This window comes from Vanessa cardui, chromosome 2 (genome assembly GCF_905220365.1).
Source record: "Vanessa cardui chromosome 2, ilVanCard2.1, whole genome shotgun sequence".
Classification (NCBI taxonomy): Eukaryota; Metazoa; Arthropoda; class Insecta; order Lepidoptera; family Nymphalidae; genus Vanessa; species Vanessa cardui.
Genome location: NC_061124.1, coordinates 7,260,348 through 7,276,574, shown reverse-complemented (window position 1 = coordinate 7,276,574; position 16,227 = coordinate 7,260,348). Strand labels below are relative to the sequence as shown.

The following is a 16,227-nucleotide window of genomic DNA, read 5'->3' as shown; positions in this document are numbered from 1 at the left end:
TTTCGATGTTTGAAACTTAACAAAAGTTAGAAGGAAGTATTTATTAGTTCTTGCACGTGTTGCACGTCCGCCAAAAAGCGTATCAGCATTGCCTAGAACAGATGCATACTTCCTAGAACATGAGGTGGCAGCACCTTAGTATTTTGTCATTCCTAATATAGTATCGCTGCAACAGTAGCTATCAGCTGATAACGGGGGAATTCAATTGATGACATAATTGTATTATTAAACGATAGCGGTATTATCATAAATACTATGAACAAATCAAAATTGACTACGTACTAAAAATATAAAATATTATTGTTCCATATTTAAATAATTATTTGATGTGTTCTGAGTATTCGCTTTTCGATAGTTTTTTTTTTTAATATGTTATACAAGGCAGTGGTCCCATGTTAAATAATAAAAAAAAACGATTCTGTCTCAGGCGTGTAGTTATTATAATCAAATTAATTATTTTTCATTAAAACATAAATTAGCTTAAAAGATATGAAAGTCCAATATATTATTATTATTTTTTTCGATAATTTATCCCATATTTAATATTGAAGTAAATACTATTGTGTTTATTTGTTGTATAATGAAGTGTGATTACTATAACATAAAAAGCCCGCATGGAGTAATTTGTACAATGTGTAATCGGCGTGTATCTATTGTGTTATGTTATTTTACACGTGTTTATTGTAACACACCTTGCATAATATTTTTACAAATTATGTAAATAAGAAACTGTTTTGAATTTAAGTTATATTTTGATTTAAATATTGAGTTTATTACTAAACAAGACAAAATCTTACGGACAGCAGAAACTTTTCAAACGTAAAACTTACTGACAATAAAAATATATGAATTGTTATAATTATATATGTAGTTTTTACTCGTATAAACACAGTTTATATTATTAGTATATCTTAATAAGTATATACGATTGTCAATGGTTTAAAGCGATTGATTATATGCCATAAATATAAATTGCTTTTCATAATGTAGGACATTCGAACATAATACTTAGAGTAACTGTTTCTTTATAAATTTTCTGTTATAATTTTATCTTTTTTAATTTGGCAACATAAATTTTGTCAGATACTTGTCATGGCGGGAAAATTATCGAGTATCGCGTAAAAGTTTATTATATTTTTTTAATTTATAGAAATTTTAAGAAATATCGTTTTATTTATGAGTTAAGCAAGTTCTTTCAATAAAGATTGCAGAAGTGGGCGTGAAAAAATACAATGACTATATGATAAAATATGTTTGCCATAGTATCGATAGAGGCGCGTGATTAAGGTAAGCCATGATTCAACGTCTTACGCACTGTATAAACAAAAGGGCTCAGGCGGAAGTACTTTCCGCAACTACATATATCCTTTTTGTTTCAAATACTATAATTTAAAAGAAAAAAAAAACTTCAGGTTATTTATATTTTAACGATTTTTGAATTTCGAAATTTAAAAACGAGATGTCCGTATAAATATATTAATACTCTATGGAATAATTCGACTGATATACGTCAGTTAGAATTTAATACAAGTTTTTTTATTATAGTGTTTCCGTATGGAACAAAGACCTTAGTAAACCAGTTTACTAATTTACATAAATTAAACATTTATAAGATAACCATCGCATAGTTTTGTTGTATTACGTATTAAAACGTGATTGATCAGTCATGACTAATTTTATAAATAATAATCCTCATCAGTTCAAAAGGTCATTCGTAAACAGGTTTTTTAATAACATTTCGTTAAAATTACTCGAAAACAGCAGTACCTCTCTTTCAGTCAGCATAGTAATTTATCGAATAATTATTGAATACCTTGTTGATTTGTGATAAATAAAGTAATATTTCTAAAATAAACACAGATGGGAAAACAGATTCTTCTCTCGAGGAGTTTGGATTTATTTGACCGTTTTATATATAAAATACAAATATTTATATTAAGCAATATATATAATTTACTATAAGTATAAAATATATGATATATATCGTAATAAATATTCAATAGTAGGTAACATAAGTTTGCAATAAATAATGTATCAATTATCCTGGAATATAAATATTAATAAAATTTCAATTTGTTTTTATAAAATATACATTTAAAGGTCGCCTGAATGTATTACCATTAATTGATCTAATGCACTTGAACCTCCGCTTGTAAAACATATTAATAACATAGTTCTTCATCTTAGTGTTGCCTATAATATTATAAATTTGAGGGTATATAAATTTGCCTTGAATTTCGTTTATCAAAAACACCCAAAAAACTGGAAGGATTATAATGAGCTTAGAAGACGATGTACCATAGCTTTTTAATATTTAGTTAAAATAAAAAACAATATGAATACATACATAATACATACTATACATACATACATAATACATTTCTAAAATAGGTATTTTTTATCAACTACTATTTGTACGTACTTTTTTTCTTCGCTCCGATTCAAAAAAAAGCTTTATAAATAAATTACATACTTTGAAGAAAGTAACGATCGATGCCGAAGCCTTTTACTTCAATACATGATTGTCAGAGGCTGCGCCTGCGACCGTTACGAGGGCATACTGACCTCGATACGCTTGTGCCAAATTTTTGCCCCACCTTGACATTATCCTCAAAGTTCGTGTTATGATGTCTTGTTACGGTTCTTTACTAATTACTTACGGCCTCTTCGAGTAAGCGGTCATATATAATTAATAAATAATTCGCAGTTCTTATAAGTTGCTATAAGATATCGGGTTTTTATTTCCGGCTGTTGAGGAATATTACTCGAATAAAGTTAAGCTTTAGGAAACGTCGTAATTTTCGTAAATTATAAACAGACCGTAGAATATGAGTAGTTTTTACAGCAATCAATATTAAGTTACTGGTTTTTTTTTGTTTTTTTTTTTTACCTTTTAAAGGAGTTTTTTTTAATATTTAATATTAAAAATCAAGCTTAAGCTATTTTTGTATGATTACATCAACCATTTACATCGTACATCGTGTAAATTATTATTAATGTGGACTTTGGAAGGCTATTTTTGTTATATAAAAAGAGCTTCAGCAAATATATTGACAAAATAAGTCTTAGTTTAATCTGCGATACAATAGGACGTACCCTTATACCTTTGAATATAAAGATGTCTTCACACACTAAATTGTAAATACAAATGTGTAATGTAGGTACTGTTAAAACTTGTCACAATTTTAACAGTTATTCAAGTGCAGCACATGAATGTTTGGAGAACAATGCATGTGTCAACGCCCCTAGTATTGTCCAAAGTACACAACGCACCTGATTCCTTAGCCGTTCCTCTTTGTCATTGACAGCTATTTTAAGGTTTTTTTTTCTTTATTTATACAAATAAATGTGCAAGGCTAGAATCATAAAACATATGTAACCTTTTTATGTATTTATAATCATAGCTTTGTGTTCAATTGTAAAGTTGGTTTTTCAAATTAGAATTATTTTAATAACACTTGAATCAATTTTGTAAAAATCTAAACAAATTTAAAATTATGCGTCTTCATATCGAGCTTAATTATTATCTGTTTTAATAATATTAAAATTAATATTTTATTGTTAACAGTTGAAAAGTTCTTTTAAAACACAGATATATATTTATGCATGTTTATTGAATATAACAACACCAGATTGTTTTGTCAATATCTTCAAGGGTTATTTCATGCAGCTTGTATGGATGAGACAAAGAACGTTGGTGCCAGACTGAATGCCCCATTGACATGCTGCGCACGCGCTGCCAAGGACGGTACCGACTTGAACTTCCATCTCCTATAAGGAGCCGGTGTTAACGATCGGAAAATGACGCCCATGTTTATGATTTTTATAATGTAAACTCTACAAGTGTATTGCTAAGAAAAAACACAAACAAATATTAAAATATATAGAACAATGACTGATTATACAATGCATTAAATTAAGGACATTTTTATAAACATAATGAATACTTTGATAAACAAAGCTCAAATCGACTTATCTACTTTATTTATACTTGAAAGTAAATGTAAATACAGAAGGCATTAAAGCACCTAAAGATAAAATACGATGCATTTATTATGTATCTGCATTTATAAGGAAAAAAAACGAAACAACTATTAAAAAAAGATATTTTAGATGAATGACTAATTTTTGATGGTTCGTTATCTTTATCAAATTCTTTAATAAACATTGGTGGGTTAACCTTGCGCTTCGTACGATAGTGTTCGGTGACTGGCTCGATAGGAGTATGCCGTAAAACCTTATGCCAACACCTCATTTGACGTGGGCTATTCACTTATCGTTCTTGAGGTGGGTACCTCTCATTAGATATTCTATCGCCTTACTCAGTATTTCTGTGTTTCGGTTTGAAGGGCGAGAGAGCCAGTGCAACAGGTACAAGGGATATAACATTTTACGAACAGTCCACGATATAAGAAATGATTAATATTTGACTATGAACGGTAGTGACCACTATAAGGTGAACTATTTGCTGATCTGATAATCCATATTATAAGCAAGGGGTAGTGTACACTGCTGTGTCTCGGAAAGAACGTAAAGGCGTTAGTCCTGCTGTCAATCTGTCTTTCTGTGATTACAAAAATGAAGGAATACAGAGTGCATCTGTGTTTGGGCACATGCTTGTGTCGTACTTGACTGGTTTGTCGGCCGTGACTGGAATCGGTCGGGATGACATGCTGTCTCTTATTCTTTTGTCACACACGAAAAGCAAACATTTGCGTCGGTTGTTTTAGTTCGCTCAGTTGCATTGCACTGATATTTTGACATTCTTGAGTTATTTGTAGGTTCAGTCTTTGGAACATGTGTTCGTGAAAACACCCAATATTTGGGTAATAAAGAGATATCACTATGCAAACATGCTAAGCCGAGTGATGTGTCGCCTTAAGAATTAAATGCTTGCTCTTTTAGCAGAATAGTCGCCTTGGGTTGATAAAAATTTATTAATTGTTTACTTATAGACTTTTTTGATAAACTAAGTTCATTGATTTTCTTATTTATGAAAGATCACAAAATACTAAATGTTGTTATATTTATGTTTGTATATAATAAAATAGTAGAACAAAATATTTCTCGGATTACAAAGAATTTTCTTCAGTTTCTTGCGTCAGAAAAAGGTTAATAAATATGCTACGTTTCGTAATATAATTTTACTAAATTCATTGAGCTCTTGATACCGACAGTGACGGTTAGTAGGTTAATCTATGAATCGTTGATAATCTCGTAGCGTGAGGCTTAATCTTTTGTCATTCTATTGTTCCCGCTGTCGGAACATTTCTTGTCTTCATCAATAAATACTTTTATTTTCAACGATGACAAAGTGGTTGCATAATATACATACATTGAATACTACAGAGATTATCTACCGGGGCAAGTGGCACACTTAAACGACTGCAGGTCATGATATCAAGGGTTCAAATAATCGTTCCAATAATTAGGTTTTTCTTTAAAGAAATTTCCACTTCTACTCCGGAGATGAGATAATGGTAGCTTTCTATACTGGGCTATGAGAGGAAGCGAATAGAGAGTGCTATTTTGTGTTTGTACTCATACTACTTGGGTTACCTATACCTTCGGTTCATTGTCTTTAAAATTGGCTGTTATGGTCATCTGGTACTAACCATACAGGAAAAAGTAATAAATAAATATATATGTATTTGCTTTGAGGTTATATTTGCTGTTATCCTGTATTAACGAAATCCTTGAATCAATACTCCAATTCATGCATCATTTGTTTTTGTAACTAAAATGCCATGTTAAAGTTTTGTCTTCTTAAATTTCTTAAACATCTGGTGTGTTTTAATACAATTTAAATGCTTAAGCCTTTAGTTGCAACAAATAGTGTATGTTTTTTTATAAATATCTATAATAATATAAATAAAATTTAATGCTTGTTCCAAATTACTCCACGACGCGGTAGTACGGTCATTCATTAACATTACTCATATGTCGGTATTATTCATCGTTGTTCTGTTATGTGGTTATGTAGTACGGGTTCCGTAATTAAAGGAAATTCCGCCATGAATATATTATTATTATTTTCCATAGTGAGCGATTAATACAAGGCTATGAAGATTTATTAAAAAAAAAAAACAATCAAGTACAATGTTTATCTAAGCAATTGCAACTGGTAATGTTCCATCGCTTACAGATAGATAGTTTTAAAACAATCTCCATTATTGTATCATACTTTTCTGGTAGTTTCATAATATACTTAACGGTAGAACTGCATAATGTTTGGTTAGGTACCTTCTAGACGTCAAACTGTTACGTCAAATTTTTATGAGCGATATTGTCCATCTTACAATATTTGGACAATTTTTCGGTCTGCCTTAGCTTTTTCGATAAATAAAAAGATATGGATATGATTTCCTTGCCTGACCTTAAATCACCCAATATTCCGCTTATTTGCACCATCACTAATACCCATCATCATGACAAAGGTCCATATCCAATCTTGGATGCGGCAGTCTGATTATGACATGAATTTCCAGATGTACTTGGCGCAATATGGTTACCTCAGTCCGTCGGTACGGAATCCCTCCAGCGGTCACATCATGGACGAGAGTTCATGGAGACGAGCCATATCGGAGTTCCAAAGCTTTGCTGGACTGAACAACACTGGTACGTATAAAGTTTTTATATTTTGTTATATATGTAAGCTGTTTTCTATAAAAGAAACGATAGGTGGATTATGGGAAAGAAGATACGGTTAGAAAGAATGTTACTTGTGAGATGACGTCCGATAAAGAAGTAAGGAAGAGGAAGAGATGCTGCGCTGAACCCAAATAAAATTGGGATAAGGACAGGAGGGTAATGATGATGATGTAAGCTGTTTTGATTTACCAAGACTTACCAGTTCTCATTTGAGAAATTTTATGTTATTGAGAAAGGTTATAGATGATAATACCCCGCTGTGAACCCCGAGGGCGTAACAGTAACGCTCATCAAAAGTAACACGCCGCGAAGTGGTTACAATTTATAAATTTTAACGCTGTCAAATTGCGATTAATGTTGACATTACCGCCAGTTATAGAGGAAAATGCACGATTTGTATGCGTGACAGTGCATCTGTTGAATTGCTGGTTGACGTAATTAACCCAATGGTAACCCATATCTGAGCACCATGACCTTGCCGCTTCGTGAACTTCGGTCGACTCGAATTGTATTGTTGTTAAGTAATATAACGTCATCGAAATAACAGGCTCGATCTATTGAGCAGACCAGTAAGGAGCGCGAACGATTTAGTACAGTTGACAGATTTGCTTTGACGGTCTTGCGGCTAATTAATAAGGCCGTGAACTCCGATATCCAGATTTGGACCGATTGCTCCACAAAGTCTTATAAGACGTTGTTGGTTTTTCCTGTAGAAAAAATTTAGCGCCTAAAGTTATGAAGTTGATAGTTTAAAAATTTCTTGGCAGAAAGTGGTTGGTCCTGCTCATCTTTCTCTAATATCGTCGATGTTATCATTATTTTATTCTAATGGGAGATAATATTTTTAATATTTAAGATAAGAACATTTAATTTAATGACACACTCAGGATAATCCAAGTGTGTTATGTTAAAAATTATATTATTTTTTAGTTATCAGAAAAATATAAATGGACGTGCACATTACTGTGTATGTGTGTGTCATTTTAATTCGCGTTGTCACGAGTTACAAACGACATTGTCAATGCAATTACAGTCTGCGAAATCACTGTTGGCATCCAACTATTCAAATACCATACCATTACGTGGGTTGAACTTGAATCTTCATTATAGCGTACGTGATTTGACACGAAAAGTAGTTTATTGGTCCCTCTACACGGGGCAGTTATTATGTAACCAAATAACGAAGTAAACACACATAAATTATTCATTTAGGATACTCGCGCAGTTCCTAAACATTGGTAAAGTATAAAATATTCGCGGTATTACTGTTATACGTAATACCTAACTGGAAAACGAATATATTGGTACACAAATATGTTGTATTAATTTACTTTGTTATTCAAAGCCTTGGCTTAAATCTATAGTATAACTTACGAATTTTCGAATTAACTACATAATAAAAAAGAATATTTTTGAAGGACTGTTTCCCTTTGGCAAAGCAAGTAAATCATGGGATAGCCAACAGTGGGATAAGGACCGTCAATTATGATTTTCCATTACAAATCAAATGTAGTTGGATATTTTGATTGTTCTTCAAATTTAATTCACCGTATTTGTCTTCTCAATGAAATAATTATTTTTTAAATTGTTATTCTAATTTACCGTATGATTTTCTAAGTTACCAAGTTGAAGAACTCTATTCGATCCGTCATATAGAATTTCAATTATTATTATACTATGGTATTCTTTTAAACCATTGTTCCTGACTGTTCACGTTTTCCTCTTACAGTTTTTGTTGCTATGATTGTTTAATTACTTCCTTGACATCTGTTAAGTATATAAATGTATTTAACTTATAAGAAATTGTCTTATAATTAAATAAAGTGTTATTTAATTGTAAGTCAATTTTCAAACACGTATCTATCTTGCAAAGAAATCAGTTAGTTATAAATAATAACAAAACTGCATTTTCCAAATTACCTTTCGAAAAACTACAAGCAGTTTTTGTTTTCTAATAGTATATTTATTTGAAAAACATGTCTATATAAACAGTGATATATTAAGTACAAAAGAGAGATGTCAATCTTGATGAATGATACGTCGGTCATAATCGATTATTATCGTAGGTTTAACCAACGTGTCGTGTGTGGAACCAACATTGTGTTTATCGGGATGTGTCAAATGAAATTCTGCCATATCCTACACCAAAAATCTATACTGAGGCAGAATTGTGAAAAAAGTTTTAAATATTTTCCTTGATATGATAGAATGATGAAACAGCTGTTGTTTTAATGTTAAATATGTTTTATTTTTCAGGCGAACTCGACGAAGAAACGAAAAAATTAATGTCTTTGCCAAGGTGTGGTGTGAAAGACAAAGTGGGCTTTGGGGAAAGCCGTGCCAAGAGATACGCGTTGCAAGGTGAATACTTACTTTGTATAAAAAAATATATATCATTAACATAATCGTATGCAGTGATTTATGGATAAATAAAAAAAAAGATAATAAGATTTACATTACGCGCTCAGCGTTCACGGAAAATATTGTGAGGAAATCGAGTTTTCTCAGAAGAAATAATTAGATCGTGTTCACATGCCAACTTATGTATATATGTATAAGTTCCTATGGTAGTTGCTTATATATTGCTTTGAATAAAAAAATTGTATAAATTCTTTAACGCGTTAGTCACAGCCTATCAATTCCTTACATTTAGACCAAGGATTCTTGTTCGGAATATTAATCAAATTTTAACTGTTTGGATAAATTGAAACTATATCTTATTTGATTTATATGACACGTAATTAAATTAATATATACGTTAATTGAGATGGCCCGGTGATTAAAATGCGTGCATCTTAACCGATTATCGCGAGTTCAAACCCCGGCAGGCACCACTGAATTTTTATGTGCTTAATTTGTGTTTATAATTCATATGTGAAGGAAAACACAGTGAGGGATTAATAAAATGGGAATAGTATGGACATAACTCCGATTTGTTACCTAACAGAAAAAATGCTATTATTTGTATCCAATTTATATTCTAAAATTTATGTAATAATTCGTAATTAGGGTCGAGGTGGCGTGTAAAGAACCTGACATACAAGATCTCGAAGTATCCATCCCGTCTGAACCGCGCTGAAGTCGACACTGAACTAGCGAAAGCCTTCTCCGTGTGGTCCGACTACACAGACCTTACCTTTACACAGAAACGATCTGGACAAGTACATATTGAAATCAGGTATTTATTTCATTATATAAACATATATTTACATTGATGTCTTTAAAAGATATATTGAACAACAACATAAAATACATTACTCTGATCCCACAGTAAGTAGCAAAGCACTTGTGTTATGTAAAATCAGAAGTAACGACAAGACTACAAACACCCAGACCCAAGACGACATAGAAAACTAATGATCTTTTTCTACAACGACTTGGCCGGGAATCGAACCCAGGACCTCGGAGTGGCGTACCCATGAACACCGGTGTACACACTACTAGGCAAAGGACGTTGTCAAAATTTGCATTTAAAAAATAATGGTTTTCGATAAATCAATCTTCATACTAATTTAATATCCATACCTAATGATACAGTTTCGTTATGAATAAAGAAAGTTGTGAATTATTATAATTGCATAATCATGCTTTATAAAATCGAAATCAAAAATCATTTTAGATTTCCTGTACGATTATTTAAACCGCACACTATACTAAATTATGATCTATATGAATTAAAGATATGATATGATATATGAATTAAAGCTAAGATTAGAAGACCTAAATATTAATGTTTAAAATTATATTGTGATATTGAATTTTTCACCTGTAAGTCTATCAAATTTCCTACATGTTACAATAAAATTGAAACGGGATGTTAGCAATACGTCTAACGTAAATGACAATGTTAAACGTGCCTGATGACAATGACAACCTTAAAAATGCCCAATACTGTTGAATCAAATGTCCGATTTCGTCACACAATGGTAATCTGCCTTGCGTAACTAAATCGTTCGCTCACTGCTTTAATAGTTTTTATAAAATCTTTTAATGGTGGTACCACACAATTTTCGGTTAATCTATTGCTAAACAGCAATGCTTTCAACTACTCTAGTTAGATTGAAATATTTTATTTTAAATATCTAAAAGTATTATGTTACCTTACAAGGGTTTTGGATGTCCCGTTGAACTGTTATGGAAAGCAAGTAACCGGCTTTCCTCTTTGAAATACCAAAGAATAAAATAAATTATTATATGTATAATAATAATCAGGGCACTCTCAGAGATTAATTTAGGATTCCATTTTTGTAATCAAGACCAAAAACTTTTTCGTTAATATGAAGTTTTCAAAACCACCAATCACAGGTCTTTCTAAAGCTTTGAATTTTGTGTATGTATTAAAGAATTTATTTGTCCACAAAGATTCGAAAAAGGCGAGCACGGTGACGGCGACCCCTTCGACGGTCCCGGTGGTACCCTCGCCCACGCCTACTTCCCGGTAAGTTACCACAGATACACACTTATATAAACTAATGTTATATTTGTACTGCGTCCTTGCAATAGACTTTTCATATCACAGCCGAAGGATCTAATTACATATTGTAGAAACTGCCTATCATGTTTTAGTTTTAATTATGAAATTTCAATGATTGTGTAAGGCTTACTGAAAACAAATAATTAATAAAGCATGACATGATCTCGTCCGATAATAAATATTTCTTTTATCTTAGCGTCGTATAATGTAATTCTGATTCGACAATTATAACAATAATTACTACATGTGGTGAAAAGGAATAAATTATTTATTTCCATAGCAGCGCAACGCAAACATTACAATAGAGCGTGAAGACGATTTGATGGACAATGGAACATTTACGTTAAATAAAGTCGGATGTGACATTGTTCGGGAGAAAGTAAATTACGACATAAATGTTATTATAATAAAGTAGAACAAATTTTTAATCTTACATAATACGTTACTAAAATGGAAGGTGTTTTGAATGTACGCTACACATTGGCGAACGCACCAAATCATCAAATCAAATTATACTTTATTTAAGTAGACTTTTACAAGTACTTTTGAGTCGTCTAAGCTATATTAACTGAAGTTACTACTGACTTGGAAAGTACATTCTACCAAGAAGAATCGGCAAGAAACTCAGTAGTTCCTCTTTTTTAACATTTGGAAAAATAGTCATGTTAGACAGATCAATTATTGCTTGAAATACCTAATACAAATGTTTATTTAATTGTTTTTTTTTAATATGTTATATAATAAGCTTTTATTACAATTCTATTTGTTTTATCAAACAGGTCTACGGTGGAGATGCTCACTTTGACGACGCTGAAGTGTGGTCAATTAATTCCAGAAGGGGAACCAACCTTTTCCAAGTAAGGGCCGATTACATTTCCCTCAAAAAACCAACCAATGTCATACCAATATTCTTAAATACGTATCTCCTTTAATTATCGTAATCATTAAAATAAATGTATTTTACATAATTGTTAGACTATTTTTTTCTGCTATAAGGTTAAATATGCTATCTTCCGCCATTCATCGAATCGAGTTAAACAGTTGCTACTAAATGTTACATGATTTTTTGTCCTTATTCTGGAGCTGTACCGAACAAATAATGCTAATACTGATAATTTTAATGACGTCTACACTTTCATTTATTAAAATACGTAATATTAAAGAGCTTTAATTTATTTGCAGGTAGCAGCTCACGAGTTCGGTCATTCTCTTGGTCTATCTCACAGTGACGTACGTTCAGCTTTAATGGCACCCTTCTACCGTGGATATGACCCCTCTTTCCAGCTTGACCAGGATGACATTCAAGGAATTCAGGTAAAGATTAAAAATAATACAGATTAAAAAAAATAGGACATGCATCTATAAATAAATATTATGGTGACTGAAATTTGGTTTCAACATCAGTTGTCTTACTTCTCAGTCAGCCTTCTTTATTTAAATAAAAACGGTTTTTTTCAAAAACTGGAAAATGACTTTAGAACCCTCTTAAGAGATTGACTTTTATTTACAATCATTTAATGTGACATAGATGTATATACCTTAAGACTGTATTATTTTATCAGGCACTTTACGGACACAAGACACAAATAGATATTGGAGGTGCTCCTGCGCCAAACCCATCGATTCCTAGAATCACCACTCCACAGCCATCATCAGAAGACCCTGCTTTGTGCGCTGATCCTAACATCGACACAATATTTAACTCTGCCGATGGATCTACATTTATTTTCAAAGGTAAAAAAGAAACAGTTACCGATATATTTTAATACTTTAAAACATTCAATTGAATGGTCAATAGCAAACTTATAATTTATTTTTAATTATTAAACTTGTTTTCTACCAAACGATTCAGATAATACTGATTACATACATCTTGGTGAGTTTTCCGAGTGGGTAGGTATAAGCCACTCATCAGATATGCTATCGCCAAACAGCAGTACTCAGTTCTGTTGTTTTCCTCAAAGGTGATAATATCTTAGATTTAAATGTTGCTGGTGCATTGCAGACATAGAGATCCTTTAAAATTTTCTAGTGACAATTTCTAAGGGGAGTGACCAACCTTTCACCTATGTCAATAAAAAGGGCATTTAAGACTTAATAAGAGCAGAGATGGCCCAGTGGTTAGAACGCGTGCATCTTAACCGATGATTGCGGGTTCAAACCCAGGCAAGCACCGCTGATTCATGTGCTTAATTTGTCTTTATAATTCATCTCGTGCTCAGCGGTGAAGGAAATTTCATACAAATTCTGCCACATGTGTATTCCACCAACCCGCATTGGAACAGCGTGGTGGAATATGTTCCAAACCTTCTCCTTAAAGGGAGAGGAGGCCTTTAGCCCAGCAGTGGGAATTTACAGGCTGTTACTTTACTTTTTTTTTTTACTAAGACTTAATAATTGTGTTCCCCAGGTGACTATTACTGGCGGCTGACGGAGAGCGGCGTGGCGGCGGGCTACCCGCGCGCCATCGCGCGCGCGTGGCCCGGCCTGCCCGGCAACATCGACGCTGCGTTCACTTACAAGAACGGAAAAACTTACTTCTTCAAGGGTTCCAAGTACTGGAGGTACAACGGCCAGAAGATGGACGGGGATTACCCTAAGGATATAAGTGAAGGTAAGAATTGCAAATGTTTTGAAATTTGACTGTTGTTTTTTAAAAGGTTTTAACGGATCAGATAAAAATGATAGAATTCAACTTTCTGCCAAATCAAAAAGTACAAAAAGTAAATCCTTCATGTAAATTCTAATACTCAACCACGGTCTCCTTTACCTTTGAGAAGAACTCATTCGAGTTGATAAATATGAGGCAGAATTTCCTTTTTAAATTAGACACATGAAAGCTTCATACAACGAGATAAATTTATCACACAACTTTTGTGATATTTGCTTAGGTTTTAAATCATCGGAGAAGATTGATGCCTTCTTGCTACCGGGCCATCTTGATTCGGCTCTATTAAGCTTTGCTCTTAAGTACATTAATTTGTATTTTTTTTAACAAAACTTGTTGCTATTTTTAGGTTTCACTGGTATCCCTGATAACTTGGACGCAGCTCTCGTATGGTCAGGCAACGGCAAAATTTACTTCTATAAGGGTTCCAAGTTTTGGAGGTTCGATCCGGCTCAACGTCCTCCAGTCAAGTCAACCTACCCCAAGCCTTTATCAAACTGGGAGGGTATCCCTGATAACATAGATGCAGCACTACAGTACACTAACGGCTACACATACTTCTTCAAGGGTGGATCCTATTGGCGATTCAACGACAGAACTTTCAGTGTAAGTGCGATCAATATGTAATAAGTCCGCTAAGAAGATTGATGAAAGAAGAATATCAGTGAATATTAAAAAAGTTTAACTTCTTTCAAAAGCAATTGGATAACCTAAACGGCTTGATTTTATTGACCATATTTGGTTGATTTTTAGAAAAAATATTTTTTTGGCAATTGGGTTTTTTTGACTTTTCTTTTTATACATCGTATAAAACATTCAAGTTCATGGAAATTAAATTTGAAATATTACTTATGTGTCATTAAAAGTTCTGGTGGAATTGTAATAAAATGGTGTAATATGATGAACCAGGTGGACACAGACAACCCTTCGTTCCCGCGGTCCACGGCATACTGGTGGCTCGGCTGCAGCGGCGCGCCGCGGGGCACCGTCGGAGGTAACGCGCGCCTCTCCGCTCCTTCGCCCACCGAGGAGGACGATGTCGGCGACATACTATTCGACGCAGGTAGGTTCGGGCACCCAGCCGAGGGGGACTTCGAGATCCAAGGGGACATGGGTGGCTCTTGATATGACACGAGAAGACTGGAAGACTTGCCTGAAGAGATTCGTTGGACATAGACTGAAAACAAAAATTGGCTGAAGAGATTCGTTGGACATAGACTGAAAACAAAATGGGAGTTGATAAACGACTATTGACTATGAGCTTTGAGACTGAATTGTGACGTAGAAGGTAATATCAATCTTGATCGTGATGAATTTGAATGATTATTACTAAATACTTTGATGATGCTTTGTGTAAGGCCGGTACTCACTCATTACATATTCTAACTCCACATAGCAAAGATGAGTGAGTCAGAATCGGTGAAATAATGGTGATGTAAGTTTCCACATTCAGGTGAACTATTTGCCACTCCAACTATTGTTGATTTTGAGTTTCATAAAAAGGTTTTTAATTATAACATAACTTTAATTGTAGATTTTTTATAAGGCTGAAATATTTTTTCAAGTCATATTTAACATGTAATACACGAAGTGGTCGACTCATAAGAATTATTTTCTGTATAATTCGTTACTTGACAGTGACACTACTTGATTTGGACTTTTTCAAAAGCTACCTTTTTGAATTGAATAATTAAAAAAAAATGTTCCAAATTCAGATTTACATCAGTGACTACAATTTTACCGTCTTCCACTGTATAATGTTGTGTATGTTAGCTTTGTGTTTGTTGTATGTGTATGTTTTAAAGTTCCATTTTCAAATCTACTTTCTCAGAAATGTATGTTAAAATACTGTATTAGAATAGTTTCTACATTTTAATCTTTCTCTTTGTTTTTTTTATAAGATCTTTGTATGTTCAACTTTCAATTCTACCTTTTTTGATTTTTTAGATACTCTTATGTACATAATGTGTCTTCGTTTAACTATAACATACTACTTTAAAAACTCATAACTATTATCTGAATGTACTAAACTTCATTTAACTAACCCTAAAAATACTAACAATTTACTTTCGTTGCCGATTTAAACTAACCTACGTCACTAATATGCTTAATATTTTTAACAAATAAATAACGATGCTTTGAATTAAGCTAACGAAAGAAGCTTAAGGCTTTGCTGAACGCAGTGGTCGACGGTGGGTGGTCATTGAGAAGACAACGGCTTCTGGGCGCCTGAACCTACTTTTTGTAATGTATTGAAACTTATGGCCATAAATCTTTTAAAGGATTGATTTGATACTCAATATGTTAATTAACATCAATCCGAATATGCCATATTATGTTCAATACATTAAGACAAAACACACATTTTTTATTTATAACAATTAAAAAAAATAAGTATTTTTGAAAAGACAATATAATCACAGCAAATTATTCG

The 16,227-nt window shown here is 32.7% G+C and overlaps 1 protein-coding gene across 10 annotated transcripts in view; it reads left to right on the top strand.

Moving 5' to 3' along the window:
- Positions 1-16,227, top strand: part of LOC124536044 (matrix metalloproteinase-14) — a 30,293-nt gene that overhangs the window by 11,626 nt on the left and 2,440 nt on the right. For 3 of the 10 annotated variants that reach the window (XR_006966858.1, XM_047112464.1, XM_047112488.1), the window contains exons 3-12: positions 6,489-6,618; positions 8,908-9,012; positions 9,661-9,829; positions 11,014-11,089; positions 11,905-11,982; positions 12,308-12,439; positions 12,688-12,859; positions 13,536-13,739; positions 14,143-14,399; positions 14,703-14,856. Coding sequence is in view for 5 of the 10 variants with exons in the window: in XM_047112464.1 (XP_046968420.1) it covers positions 6,489-6,618; positions 8,908-9,012; positions 9,661-9,829; positions 11,014-11,089; positions 11,905-11,982; positions 12,308-12,439; positions 12,688-12,859; positions 13,536-13,739; positions 14,143-14,399; positions 14,703-14,856 (1,477 nt within the window). In the remaining 5 variants the exon portion in view is untranslated. Of the gene's footprint in view, positions 1-6,464; positions 6,619-8,907; positions 9,013-9,660; positions 9,830-11,013; positions 11,090-11,904; positions 11,983-12,307; positions 12,440-12,687; positions 12,860-13,535; positions 13,740-14,142; positions 14,400-14,702; positions 14,857-16,227 lie in introns of all 10 variants that reach the window. The other 7 variants (XR_006966860.1, XR_006966859.1, XM_047112475.1 and 4 more) reach the window with 3 other exon arrangements.